This window comes from Eubalaena glacialis, chromosome X, assembly GCF_028564815.1.
Source record: "Eubalaena glacialis isolate mEubGla1 chromosome X, mEubGla1.1.hap2.+ XY, whole genome shotgun sequence".
Lineage (NCBI taxonomy): Eukaryota > Metazoa > Chordata > Mammalia > Artiodactyla > Balaenidae > Eubalaena > Eubalaena glacialis.
Genome location: NC_083736.1, coordinates 118,704,746 through 118,720,163, shown reverse-complemented (window position 1 = coordinate 118,720,163; position 15,418 = coordinate 118,704,746). Strand labels below are relative to the sequence as shown.

The following is a 15,418-nucleotide window of genomic DNA, read 5'->3' as shown; positions in this document are numbered from 1 at the left end:
CGGCTGCCAAAGGAAAGGAGATTGCAATCAGTGATGTGAAAACAACTAATTTTTCCCTTTAAATTTGAACCTGCTCCCTGAAAGTTTACATGTGCTAGAAAACTCCTGAATTGGATGGCTGTTCTCCCACTTTGTAAAAGAAAGAGGTTAAAACAAACAAACAAAAATCCCTTAGAAAGGGGCTAGAAATGTAGACATAATTGTTTTTTCTATTGGAGTTTGAGCACCTTTGGGAGCCGGCATTGTACACAGCGCACCACCTCGAAGCATCACAGTATCTTGTGTATGTTTCTGCAAAAGTTTCATTTCCTCCTCTCATTTGATCTTCTCCACAATCCTGGGAGAATAGTCAAGATAATCATTAATAGCCCCATTTTTCTGATGGCTCAGATAATTAAATAAGATGAATGGGTGTGAAAGTACATTGTAAACTTTAAAGGGCCCTAGCAAAGTTTACTTATGAAATGTATTTATTCTTCCTCTTTCTAAAAAGAATATTTTAGTGTGACTGGGAATTATTCTTTATAACAGCTTTATTTAGGTATAATTGACATACAATGAACTTCACATATTTCAAAAATACAATTTGATATTATTGACACATACATACAGCTGTGAAACCATCATCATAGTCAAAATAATGAGTATGTACACCTCTCCCAAAAGTTTCCTTCATGCCTCTTTTGTAATCCCTTCTTCCTAACCCTCCCCAGTTCTCTCCCCAGGCAACCACTGATCTATTTTCTGTCAGATTAGTGTGCGTTTTCCAGATTTTCATATAAATGAAATCATATGTTTTGTATGCTCTTCCTTCCTTTGTATAGATCCAGATTTCCATTTGGTATCATTTTCCCTGTGATTGAATTTCCTTTAACATTTTTGGTAGTGCAAGTCTGCTCCTGATAAATTCTTTCAGCATTTGTATGTATCAAAAATTTATTCCACTTTTTTTAAAAGGTATGTTCTCTGGGTATAGGGTTCTAGGTTGACAGTTTTTTTCTCTCTCTCTCAGATGTTGCTCCACTATCTTCTTACTTGCATTGTTTTCAACAAGAAATATGATGTTATCCTCATCTTTTTGTTTCTCTGTACATAAAATGTGTCTTTTGTCTATGGCAGCTTTTAAGATATTCTCTTTATTGCTGGTATTTAGAAATTTGATTATGATGTGCCTTGGTATAATTTTCTTCATGGTTTTCCACTTGGGGTTCATTGAAATTCTTAGATCTGAGCTTTCATCAAATATGGACATTTTTCCTTCCTGATTTCTTCAAATATTTTTTCTATTCCCTCCCTTGTCTCCAGTCATGGCTCCAATTAGGCATATATTGGACCCCTTGAAGTTGTCCTACAGCTCACCAGTACTCTGTTCATTTTTTTAAGTCTTTTTTAATCTCTGTACTTCATTTTGAATAGTTTCTATTGCTATGTCTTCAAGTTCATTAATCTTTTCTTCTGCGATGTCTAATTTGTCATTGGTCCTGTCCAGTGATTTTTTTTCAACTCAGACATTGTAGTTTAAATCTATAAAAGTTTGATTTTGGTTCTTTTTTTATGTCTTTTGTGTTTCTACTTAATATGTTCTATCTTTTCTCTAGCTTCTTAAGCATATGAAATCCAACTATAATAGTTTTTATGTCCTTATCTATTAATTATATTATCTGCATCACTTCTGGCTCTGCTTCGTTGACTGATTTTTATCTTTATTATGATTTTCCTGCTTCTTTGCATATTGGGTAATTTTTTATTGGACACCAGACATTGTGAATTTTACCAGGTGACAAATATTTTTCATTCCTGTAAGTATTCTTGACCTTTGTTCTGGGATGCAGTTAAGTAACTTGAAAATTTTTTTATCTTTTTAGGTCTTGTTTTTAAGTTTTGTTCAGCAGAACCAGAGCAGGGTTTAGTCTAGGGCTAATTTTTCCTCACTAAGGCAAAACTCTTTTGATTACTCTATCCAATGCTCTCTGAATTATTAGATTTTCTCCTCTGGCTGGTGTGAAAAGGAAATAGTCCTAGCCCTGTATGAGCTCCAGGGATTATTACCTCTAATGCTCAGGTAATTCACACATATATAGACATCAATACTCAGCTACATAATAGTGGAGGACCCTCTGCAGAGCTCTGAAGTTCTTTCTCTGTGTAGCTTTCTTCTTTCCAGTACTCTGCCATGCAAACTGTCTGCCATAGTCTCCCTGGATTCCCAGTTCAATCTCCTCAACTCAGGGAGATCACCATACTTTGCCTGAGTTCCCCTCCCTCTGCTGAGGCCTGGAAACTCTCTCCAGGCAATAAGCTGGGGAAATCTTAGGGATCACTTCATTTGGTTCTTGTCTCTTAGTGATCTCTGTCTTCATTGCCTAATGTCCAATGTCTTAAAAACTATTGTTTCATACATTTTGTCCATATTTTTAGTTGTTTAAGGCAGGAGTTACCCTGCAAGCTTGTGCTTAGAATGAAATGAGATAAATGTGTGTGGAAGCAGCTAGCTCAGCTTCTGGAACTTAAAAGGTTAATAAAAACTTAATAAATTTTTTTGATTTTTTTGTTGAGAGATTTAACTTGGGTGCTATAACTGACACCAAAAGTGGAGGTGTGGACTTGAATCCTGGTTTTCTGAATCCTAGTCCTATACCAGTATACTATAAGCACACTACCTCTTTTTTTAAGGATCCCAAATTATATGTCACCTGGATCACATACCACTCCCCATTATATCTATTCCACCCCCCCAAAATGGTTCCGAGTCACCAGATACATCTAGGAAGCAATTTGGAGGGTTGAAATGTCGAGCTGATTTAAATTTATCAAAATTTTATTGATTTTATTTAAATTTTATCAAAATTTTATCAACATTTAAATTTTATCAAAATTCTGAGTGGCGGGATGACTGACACTCTTGAAGTTATCCAAAGACACCACAATTTGAGGCCACCTTTTGCATTCTTCCTAGCCCATGGTGCCACATAAAGCTTATTCTTGATACAGTTACCCACAGAGCCTCCCTCTGTCACAGGTAAGGTGGCAGATGGAGAAATGGAACTCCTATGAATAAGACTGACCCAACCATGGAATAATAAACTATTATCAGAGATAGAGACTATAATCCAAGTCTTTAATGTTCTCCTTGCTAGTAGTGGGGAGAGAATTTGGGGTTATGTGGTCACTGGAAACTGCTGTGACTGCATCTGAAGTACCGAACTTGAAAAGCTACTTACAGAGCGGCTCACTCACTGGGCTGTTCTTGTTCTCTCCTCTCTCTCCCTCTTGTGGACTTAGGTTACCGCATTCGCCTGGGCTCTAGCACTGACAAAAAGGACACAGGTAGGCTTCATGTTGATTTTGCACAGGCTCGAGATGACCTGTATGAGTGGGAATGCAAACAGCGTATGCTTGCAAGAGAGGAACGCCACCGTAGAAGGATGGAAGAAGAAAGGTTGCGCCCACCATCCCCACCTCCAGTGGTCCACTATTCAGATCATGAATGCAGCATTGTTGCTGAAAAACTAAAAGGTATACAAAACATTCGAGCTTTGTGATTAAAAGAACTCTTTTCTTTGGAGAAATGTAATAAATATATTTGTATTGTTGACAGTTATCCTTGAATTTCCCACTGAGGGATTCTAAGCATTTCTTGTGTTGAAGCCTTGCAGTTAGAAAGGTGTACCTAGTAATTCAAGAGCCAAAAAATTTGTCCCTCCCACCTGTGTCTGTGATCCTTCACTGTCTCAAGTTACTTTTTCTCTCCATACATCAGGTGACTAGAAAGAAACAATTTTTTCCCACTTTTCCACATCAGAGAATTTTAGCTGTGATCCATGACTTGGGACCTGTAAGCACCTCCACCCCCTTTCATTGTGGATAGCAAGTTAGTTTTGAATTCTAAGTCAGAATAAATCAGAACAATAGAACTTGATGTGACCTCAGAAAACTCTGATAAAATTCCATTTTATAGATGAGAAAATGGAGGGCCAGAGAGTAGCTACAGTATACATTCTTCTTAGATTACTCAAAGGCTTAGCTACTACCAACTAAAAGAGGACTCCTTTAATCACACATTTATTTCACACAGTAACTACAGAGACTTCCAGACATTGCTAAATCAGACTGCTTTCCCTTTAGTTTTGATTCCTGTTCCCCTTGCTTGACTCTCAGAGCCATTTTGCTAATTTAACCTTAATTGCCTTGCCTGGTCTCCTGTGTTAGTAGCTCAAATCCAGTTTTTTCATTCTATGAGTATGGTTGATTTTATTGGATGAGTGCTGGTGTCCCATCGATCTTATTGGTGACACCAACCCAGCTCTAACAGTATGAATTTTACTTGCTTCTTGTGCTCTAGGCTCAGCAAGATGCTGCTAATTCCCCTTTGCAAATAGGTCTCATTCACCAAACTTGTTTGCACCTTATAGCCTAAGGGTTTCACACGTTAAAGAAATCCTTTGTTTGGATTGATTTGTCTTCCTGTAAGAGAAAAGCAGAAAACATAGAGTCCAGAGTAGAGACACAGAAATAATGGTACACTTTGAAAAGCTGGAAAGGCTGAAAGCATTGGTAAGATGCCAGGTCCAAGACTTAACTGTTCACATAAGGCCAAACAGCTCAGTTTGAATTTTTATTAAAAAATGAATTTGCTGGTTGTGTGGACCTCAAGCAAAAAGTAAGCATCAATGAATCAACTATACATCAATAATTTTTTAAAAACTGAGCATCAACATAAAGACTGTATGTAAGTAATGAAATGAAAACTGCTATAACGGTGAGGCTGACCTCTCATTACACATCTGCACTTAAAAAGGCAAGTGGTAAGAAGTTCACATTACAGTGAGAGATGGATCCACTGGACATAAGGGTTCCTGGCTAGAGAGGGATGTGGAGTCCTACAGTGGGCCTTCAATGGGATGCTAATGGACTCTCCCTCTCAGGAGTCTTGAACAGCAGAATATGTAAGTGGCTATCTCAGAAAGCTGAACCAGAGGCTTTGGAAGCTGAACCAGAGACTACTATTTTCACATCAGAGAGTAACTCCTAACTAGCTGTAGAAATCTACTTGGAGGGTTCCTCAGGCAAGAGAAACAGGATGTGGCGAAATGTAGAAATAGAATGAATTACATCAAAATAGATTGTGACTGGGACTGAGTGGAAGGTCTGGGGCTGGATTGGATGCAGGAGTGATGTTACAAAAAGTCAAAGATGTAAGTGTTTATACCTAAAGAATTGCCATTTAACTCTTTCTTAAGGCTCCTTCCAAAGGTTTAATTCCATGGATCCAGGATAAAGTTACTGTCAAATGCAAGTTAAACTCAAGACTCAAGTTTACTTGTGCTTATTAAAAAATAAGATTGTAGAATTCTGAAGTTCTCTGACCGCTAATTTATATATTACACACATGCACAGGCACACACACACACACACACACAGAGGTTAAGAAATTTGCAATATGTGAAAGCTATGTCAGTAAAGAAAACTTTGTTTAGGAAAAGAAGAAATACTCTTGTTCTGAAAATTCTTCGTAGACTACAACCAATCTGACTACTTTTGGAATCTTTCATTCTTTCAGTCTCCCTGCCCACCTGCTGCCTGTGTGTCACACATGTGCATGCATGGTTCCTCACCCTCTGCAATTAATTCATTTCACAACCTTTGCCAAAAAGCCATGGTGGCCTCCTTGCCAGCATGTTGGGAAAATAGATGGAGATTTGGTTACTTTTGATGACTCTAAAAATAAATTCTCTTTTTTCAGATGATTCCAAATTCTCAGAAGCCGTGCAGACCTTGCTCACCTGGATTGAGCGAGGAGAGGTGAACCGTCGCAGCGCCAACAACTTCTACTCCATGATCCAGTCGGCCAACAGCCACGTCCGCCGCCTGGTGAATGAGAAAGCTGCCCATGAGAAAGACATGGAAGAAGCAAAGGAGAAGTTTAAGCAGGCCCTTTCTGGAATTCTCATTCAATGTGAGTGGAAGTCATAGTTCTGCCAGAAGGGTGAGAGGGCACTTCACTTAGTCATCACTCTCTCTACACAGGAGCCAGGGCTCCAGAGCCATCCTGTGTCAAGAAGGAAAGCCCTCTTCGTCACTGCCTTGTGCTCTCCTTATATTGCCAAATGACCAAGCTCCGGTTTCATGGGAATCATGTGCGCACCTCCTATGTTCATTTTCTGTGGTATATCTACTTCAGCTCCTTAGAAACACTGACGCTTAGACCACAATCCTGTGATTTTACTTTCGCTTGTTCTCAAAGTAAGTTACAAGCAGCCTCAGGCTCCAGTGGAAAATTCAGTATTTCACTGCTGAAGTTAGAATGTAGCATCAGGATTTGTAAGCTTCTTTGCTTCACATTTGCATCATTATGCTTTTCAGGTATTCCATTTTAGGGATAAACGTAATTATATTTCCCAAGGTAATTGAATAAAAGCCAAATTTGGTACTTTTACCTTTTGTTTTTAGTTTCCTTTCTTCAACATTTCCTTTACTGGATGTCAGTAGACACTGAGAGGGAATGGGAAGCCACTGAAATAGCCATTTTCAAAAATTAGTACCACTCCAAACCTATCCAAGGTCTCTTAAATGAGCAGAAAAATTCTCAAATAATGTTTTTAGTTCACCGTATTATAAAACTATGAACTCTTATCTTTTGAGTAAGAAACTGTATTCACGTTAGGAACAAAGGTACAGTTTTATGACTTTGCTTTTAAACAGTTATGGCCCACTCTTCTCATACTTGACTTCCCATACTTGACTGATACATAAATGGGATTAAGGAGGAGTTGTTTCATTTTCCATTTCTATTTTGAAAGTATCTATGGGCAGGGAATCCAGGAGGAGAAAGCATATGTTTTTAGGGCTTCAGAATAAATAGAAAAAGAGAGCAGCAAGCATCATGGGAATATAAATCCTTAAATCATTAGTATACAGGGTACAAACAGGGCTGTAAAGAAAGAAATAACACCTCTGAATTTTCTTACTGTGAACACCTAGCCAGGCAGAGGATCTTGTCCTTTTTTTCTTTTCCCAGAAAAAAGTCATGACTAAGTTTTCCTTCTCTTGAACTGATTGCGATAAAGCCCCCGAATATTTGTACACATTTCCTCATTTGACATTTTAAGCGACCCTGAAAAAATACTCCCTAGGACTGTGCTTACACACTATTCTTCCATAAAACTTGTGTTTCTCCAGTCAACAAGCCTATCTAGGTAGACTTAAAATAGATCCTATCCATTTTAGGTTTTGATTTGTTGCTTCTGGTTAAACATACCTCAGAATAATAAAAAGATGGATTCCATTGAAATGAAGCATCCAGGCTCATTCTAAAAGGCTAGTTTAAGAAGCCAGTGGTCAAAAGGAGCTGGTACAGTTCACCACTTGCTGTCCTGTTGTTCAGGGTCAATAGTGCTAAATCACATTCACCATGACTCTTGCCTCTCCTGCCTGAATGAATACAGACTACCTGTATTAAAAAACTTTAGTCACCATTTCACCCTAAACCTTCTAGAATTCATTTTTTCTTTCTGTATATTGATATCTTTGCCTTTGCGTCCCCTTTAACCTCATGGTACACCAAGACACAGCTCTAGTCCAGTAGTGTCATAGGAGACACACTAAGCCTGATGATTCTCTTACTTCTTTTCTCCTCTCTTTTGCCATCCCTGGATGATGCTGATTCAACTGTTGATCTGATGCTGCAGTTGAGCAGATAGTAGCTGTGTACCATTCTGCCTCCAAACAAAAGGCTTGGGACCACTTCACAAAAGCCCAGCGTAAAAACATCAGCGTTTGGTGTAAACAAGCTGAGGTTAGTAACTTTTTACTCTGGTAGCCCCTCAGGGGGACAGTTTCTTTCTTTAACAAGTTATTGATTTGGAGTTTAGCTAGAATTAAATAGTGCCAAGCTCCCATGGCCACAACAAGGCCCTAATGAAACACTGAGACATGTTCTATAGCCTGTCATTGTGTCCAGACCACCTGCTGCCAAAAGGGTAATAAATGTGCACATGTTGTCTTGAATGCATTCTGCTGGGTGGAAACCTTAGTAGTGAAAATGTAGCTGCGATAATTAATAAGTTTACTTCCCTAAGCTAGCTAGTCTTGGTTACAACAATAATTACTGACCTGTGCATCTAGTGCTGGTAATATTAGGGCTGTCTTACATTTATTAGAGCATCTTGACAGTTGAGGCTGAAAGCTGCCTGGTGTTACATTGGAGCACTGAAATTTCTGAGCTTCTTTTATCAAACCCGCTCAGCCACCTTTATAGGTGGCAGCTTTAAAGGTAACAGAGGACTCTGATTTCAAATTAAGATTGACGCACACCTCTCTGCTTGTGCTCAAGTGACATTTTTAGCATAACACTAGAACATATCTGATGTGATTAGGTTGCGATTCTAAATCTGAGATTAAAAACCAAGATGGGAGGTTTGTTTGCACCGATGTGCCTTTGGAATGGTGTTACATAGGCCTCAAGTTCTTCTGTTCCTATGTGTAGCTTCCTTACCCAGCCAGCCCTGACACTTTCCATCTATGTATGCAGCAACTCTTTCAACTTCGTTTCTGAGTCCTCTTTGCCAGTCTAGTAGCAGTCCCATTATATCTATCAATGCAGGTTGTCATATTCCTTAATAGTTAAATAGCACTTGTATGGAACTTACATATTATAAGGCACTTTCACATTGGTTAGCTCACCTACGTGAGCCCCTCAATAGATGTGGTGTAGTGGAAAGAACCTTGGACTTGGAGTTGACGTGAATCCAAATCTCAGCTCTGACACGTTATAGCTGCGTGACTTTGAGCAAGTTAGTCAGCCTTTCTCAGTCCTTATTTCTTCACCTGGATTAAATGAGATAAGAGATATGTAGACAGTATGAAAATATAAATGCTATATAAATGAGAAATAGTATTATTTCAATTTATCATTAACAACTCCATAAGGAATAATAAGTAAGTAGAGTGTCCATGTGTTACATGTGAGGAAACTGAGACATAGAAAAGTTAAGCGATGTACACACAATTACACAGCTAGTAAGTGGTCAATTCAGGCCTAGAAATTCTTCTTCTTCACTCTGTGCTCTGGTATAAACTGCCTTGTGGTCTTGAGTCAGTCATTTAATCTTTGTGAACCTCAGTTACCTAATCTATAAAATGAAGATAATAATCTATTCCTCTGTCTTTCATGAGAATACATGACATAGTTTGCATGGCAACAATTTGAGAACCGTGAAGAGAGATTAGAGGAAGATAAGCCCACCTCTGTTCATAAACCAACAGTCTCTGAGCCATCAGTTATGACTCGGCAAAGGGATCTATGAGTCACTAGGGAGAAATCCTTGAAGACATCAGCCCAATGGAGGGTAGGGTCATAAAAAGCCAGTAAAGTTTTTAATTGTTAAAAAAAATAATTAGTATCAAAAAAGGAACCGATTATCTTACTGTAGCACAAAATGATTTTAGAATGCTAGGGCTACCTCATGTCGTTGAGCCCAACGAACAAAATTCAACATTTCAATTCAGACGTTTACTGAACAGATTCTCTGTCTCAGGTATCATGACAGGCAATGCAGGATGAGATGGTCTTTGCCCTTAGGGAGCTAAAAAGGTAACAAAAGTGATCAAGGGGAGGGTTGGAGTTTAGCACTTAAATTTATTTATTTGTTTTTAAAATTTTTATTGCGGAATAGTTGATTTACAATGTTGTGATAGTTTCAGGTGTACAGCAAAGTGAATCTGCTATACATATACATATGTCCACTCTTTTTTTTTTTTTAGATTCTTTTCCCATATAGGCCATTACAGAGTACTGAGTAGAGTTCCCTGTGCTATACAGTAGGTCCTTATTAGTTATCTATTTTACATATAGTAGTGTGTATGTGTCAATCCCAATCTTCCAGTTTATCCCTCCCCCTCCTTTAACCCCCTGGTAACCGTAAGTTTATTTTCTACATCTGTAACTCTATTTCTGTTTTGTAGATAAGTTCATTTTTTTAGATTCCACATATAAGCAGTATCATATGATATTTGTCTTTCTCTGTTTGACTTACTTCACTCAGTACGACAATCTCTATGTCCATCCATGTTGCTGCAAATGAGATTATTTCATTCTTTTTTATGGCTGAGTAATATTCCGTTGTATACATGTACCACATCTTTATCCACTCCTCTGTCGATGGACATTTAGGTTGCTTCCATGTCTTAGCTATTGTAAACAGTGCTGCAATGAACATTGGGGTGCATGTATCATTTTGGATTATGGTTTTCTCCAGATATATGCCCAAGAGTGGGATTGCTGGGTCGTATGGTAGTTCTATTTTTAGTTTTTTAAGGAACCTCCATACTGCTCTTCATAGTGCCTGTACCAGTTTACATTCCCACCAACAGCGTAAGAGGGTTCCCTTTTCTGCACACCCTCTCCAGCATTTATTGTTTGTAGATTTTGTGATGATGGCCATTCTGACTGGTGTGAGGTGATACCTCATTGTAGTTTTGATTTGCATTTCTATAAAAATTAGTGATATTGAGCATCTTTTCACATAGCACCTAAATTTAAAATATCCAAAATCCTTAATTTAGTTTGAATAATTCAGAAAAATAAAAGTTGAGAGAAAAATGCTCAGTATGTCTTCCAATTGTAGAAAAGCAGTATTAGTCTCTACCTTCCCTTCAATGCACACATGTATCCATTTTAGGGGGTGGAAGAGGCTGTTTGAAGTGCCCCACCCATTACAGAAAGCCCTGCTGATACAGTATTTCCTTTTTCATGGGAGGAGTGGAGCCTCTGGTTGGAGAACTGACTTGTCTAGGCCACAACCCTTTTGTAAACGAATTTGCAATAAAATAGTCTCCATTAATATTATTCATCAAGGCTCTCTGTAGTTATAGCAAGCCTACCTATCTGGTGGGTATATGCTTGAGTTTAATTACTTCCTCAGTAAAGATAGCTATGCCAGTAAGCCGGACATTTCTCTGGGGCTGTGGAGAGCTGAGAGCTGTACACCCTATCACCTAATATTGTAGCAGAGCTTCCTTGGCACAGTGATGAGGATAAAGCACACGGCCAGCATGACTTACTACATGTTTTGTGATATGCCTTGTAGACTTTGTAGGAACCCAGAAAAATGCTTCCTGCCTGTTGGATTGGACTAAATTAAGGTCTACCCTGAATACCTCAATCTTTATAAGTAAAACTACTGACAGTGGAACATAGCTCATGACCTTTCTCTGCCATTGCATTCCCAAAACCTAAAAGATTTCTTCTACTCTATATTGGCACCTCTTTAAATCATGGTTTTAAATTTTTTTTAACCTCTGCGTACTTTCACTTGATGACAGGCAACTCTGAGGACTAAAAGGAGGTATCCTGTAGAAAGTGACAAAACTGTCCTCTTAAATTGGGACTGCCTCTTAGCACCCCACTGAGAATCAGAGCATCTCAGTGACCTAATCAACTAAACTGACTTTTTCTTGACCTAGGCATCAAAGCTACAACTCATAAGTTAGGGGTTTCATCAAGGTAGAAGGGTCTGACATTGAACCTTTTCTACCAGTTGCCTCGGGGAATAAGCCAGCTGGTGACCTCCTCGCATCACAAAGTACCTGTTATTTGTCTCATTGTCATCCTGCTTCCAGCAGCAGACACTGTCTCACTCTGGTGAGAGAGAAGTTATGAAGTAAGAAGAAAAAGTCCCCACCTTCAGGGAGCTAAGGCACTCACTCTGGTAGCATCTGCCAAGCAGACTAGTTTGATAATGAGTCTTTTTCATTGGTTTACTTTCCTGATTTACATGTGTGTGAGGCTCCTGCTGATACAATTTGAAAGGGTAATAAAAATAAGAGAAGGCTGAAGTCCCTCCCCTTACTAAAAGTTAGCATCTACAGTGACTTTACTGACAGTGCTGTGTGTTGTGGGAACTCTTTTTCTATAGAATCATTCAAAACCTGTGTGTTTCTCTTACCGAGATCCTGGCCTAGATTACAAGTTAAACTTTGGATGGTATATAAGAAGCTAGAGCCATAGCAGTAGGCACCAAGAAACTCCCTTGCATTCTCCCTAATGTGAGATTTTTATACCATTGGACCAGAAGAAAGGGTACATGGTGATTACGTACTAGCATTCTCGTGAAATGAAATACTGTGATTGCTAAAATAACTTTCTAGATTTCCAGGCCTATCATTCCAAACCCCGAAGAACTGGTTGCAGATAGATGTTCAAGTTATCTGCATACCCTCGTTTTAGGACCCATTTGCACTAACACTAGCTATTGGCTTTCAGCCATCAAACCACATGCTAACAAAATTTGGATCAACCTAATTTGTATTTCCATTATGTAGCATACAATAGACATTGATTAAGAGCCTGTGTTTGTGCTTTGCTTCATTGGCTTGAATGATATCTCAGAATCAAATTTCTATGTAAGTGTAGGAGCTATCTCCCTATCCTCTGCTCCTTTCCATTCCTTCATCTGGCCCATTCCCCACCGAGTATCCTGTTAATTTTCAAAGTGTGGGTAAGTACAATTTTGTTACACAATTCATAAGGAACTTTGCTTTTATTATAGTCATGTTTCTATCATAAAACATGAGTAAGATGAATTTAAGTCCACATAAATTTTTTGGAAACTATATAGTTAGATAATTAACGTTCAATAATTTATGAGTTGCCTACTTTATGATAAGTCAAAAATGTCAGCTGGTACAAAGATGATTCTTTTCAGCATTTTCCTCTGTCTAGGGTTTCAGTTTTATTCTATGTTGAAAGTGCTTTGTCCTCCATTGTGGAGCAATATGTGAATTTCTAAGCTTCGCAAAAAGTTACCACTAGAATAGACTTAAAGGCATTATAATGCATTTTGAGAAGTCACTAACAGTTCACTGTTTAGATTAAATATCACAGGTCTACCATGGGCAACAGTGTGGTATAAAAACTTTAGGAGGGCTATCTTACCGTTTTTGATGTACTCTATCAGTGACGTGACCCAGTCAATTTCAGGTAGAGAATTACAAATGAAAATTTCTGGAAAATGTTTTTCCATGTTATTGCCACTCTTTTGGCTTCAGCACTGGATCCAACTATCAGGATGGGAAAAGGGGCAGATCTGGGAGGCAGCTATTTCTCTTGCTGCCTGCACTTCAGTGGCTCAAAGTCCTCCTGTTGCCTGCTCCTGTGTCCAAGCTAGGTAGAATGCCTTCCTTAGGTAAATGCCACCTTTTAGCCCTTCACTCTGAAGGTATTTGTTAGGATTTGATTCCAAAAGTAGAGCTTTTTTGATCCACCAGAGAATATAGAAAATAGGCATCTTAGATATCAAGTGCTTTACTTTTCAAAGAATTAAAATCTCACTTGCTTTACTTAGAGGTAGTGTCATTTACTGAGTGCTCACCTTAAGTTTATTGCAGTATAGTATCCTATAGCCTCTATTGTTCTCTCTGCCTTATCTCCATTCATGTGACTTAGTATCGATATTTACAGAAAAAGTAATGGTACGGACCTTAGTTTCTTTGTAGCTAAGAAGGATTGTCTAGTTAGAGGGCTCTAGGCTCTGCCACTTTGCCTGCCTGACTGAATAACTTAGAGCAAGCTTCTCCGTAGTTTTTCTTACCCTCATTTTATTATCAGCTAAAAGAACTGGTAACTCTTGTTCCTGAAGTATTTTGAGGCATTGAGGTAAAATTTGCCCATAGGTCCGTTATTTTTCTAGGGATTTTTTGAAGATGTGAAAGATCTCTAGATAAGCTGTATTACTTAGTTATTGAACATTTTATACTTCTAAGAAGAGATTACGCTTCCTTGCCCAGCTGGAAGCAGAAAAGATGCTTTGCAGATGCTGAGCAGCTACAGGGCGTGTCTTAGCTATCAGTTAGATCTTCTGGCCCTGGGACATTTCCCTAGGAGGAACACAATTTACTCTTCTGAGAAACACAATAACTTTCCCAGAGTTAGACAACATGTTTGTGAATTGAGAGTTGGTCTCTGCTTATACCCTCTGACAGTCTACATTTTTGTTAGGCAACTAGGAGAGCCACGACTTTTCCTGATGAAGTAAGTTGTACAATATTTGAATTTGCCAGTGTCAAACCTCATTATGATCACGTTTCCAGTAACAGCTCTTTGATAACTGAAATCCAGACTCCTGAGAAAGAATGAATTCTTAGAAATGGCAATTCCTTTATTGTTCTCTGTGCAATGAGTTTGAATAAGACATAGCAAATGTCTCTCTTGACACAGTCCTTTAAAGTTCATTTTTCTCAAACAAGTCATTATTTTCTTCTATTTTAAGTAATGCCTCTGCAGCACATTGAGGGATCCTATGGTAGTATTTCTATTTTCTATTTCTTCTATTTTTCCTTTACTTCTTAACTCTCAGTGATAACAATGAATAGCTCACTTTTTAATAGGTACTTTAATTTATATTTAATGTAAACTTAACTTGATATAGAAATCATTATTTTTCCTGATAAAAGGAATAAAAAAGGAGAATACTAGTTGAGATAGTGATTAACTGTAGCATTAATTATTAAGAAATCCATTTAAAATACTTATAATCTCCCTAAATGGAGGCAATTTTCACCAGACAGCTTTGCACATCTTCTGTATTATGGCCCAAGTGGAGCTAACCTAGGCAAGGAATTCTCAGCTCACTGCTGAGGAGCCTCTGACAGGCATCAAGTGGCCTTTAAATGATTGCAAGCTGTTCCAAAATGGAGTTCTCATGCTTGATTTTTTTTTGAAAAAGTGACTTTTCCAGTGTGATCTCAATCATTTCCGATGTTCTTCATGCCTTTCTGCAGATCTGTGTTTACATCTGGTAGCACTTCCCTTCAGCCTGAAGAACTTTCTTCAGCTTTTCTTATAGTGCAAGTCTTTGGGTGACAAATACTCGCATTTACATTTGTCTGAAAATATATTTATCTCATCTCCATTCTTGAAAGAATTTTTCTCTGAATATAGAATTCTGAATAAATAGGTATTTTTTATTTCTTCTTGCACTATAAAGAATTGTTTCCCTAACTTCTGGTCTTTATTGTTTCTGAAAGAAATCAAAGCATTCAAACTGTTTTTCCCCTGTTTATAATATGTTGGTTTTTTCTGGCTGTTTTTAAAAGTTTCTCTTTTTTCCCCCAGTTTTATTGATATATAATTGACATACAACACTGTATAAGTTTAAGGTGTACAGCATAATGACTTGACTTACATGTATTGTGAAATAATTGTCACAATAAATTTAGTTAACTAAAGAGTTAGAGTTTCTCTTTATGTTTCATTTTCAGCAGCTTGACTATGGTGTTCCGAGACATACTGTTTTTCCACATATATTCTGCTTGGGGTTCACTGAGTTCTTTGAATATATAGATTAATACATTTCATCAAATTTGAGAAATCCTCAACTATTTTTTCTTCAAATATTTTGAATCATTTAATCTCTCCTCT

At 38.0% G+C, this 15,418-nt stretch overlaps 1 protein-coding gene across 7 annotated transcripts in view; it reads left to right on the top strand.

Annotated features, from left to right (window-relative positions):
• The window catches only part of ENOX2 (ecto-NOX disulfide-thiol exchanger 2), a 266,757-nt gene that overhangs the window by 231,179 nt on the left and 20,160 nt on the right, over positions 1–15,418 (top strand). For all 7 annotated transcript variants that reach the window (XM_061177648.1, XM_061177647.1, XM_061177649.1 and 4 more), the window contains 3 exons: positions 3,283–3,516; positions 5,744–5,956; positions 7,689–7,795. In XM_061177648.1, the coding sequence (XP_061033631.1) occupies positions 3,283–3,516; positions 5,744–5,956; positions 7,689–7,795 (554 nt within the window). The remainder of the gene's footprint in view (positions 1–3,282; positions 3,517–5,743; positions 5,957–7,688; positions 7,796–15,418) is intronic.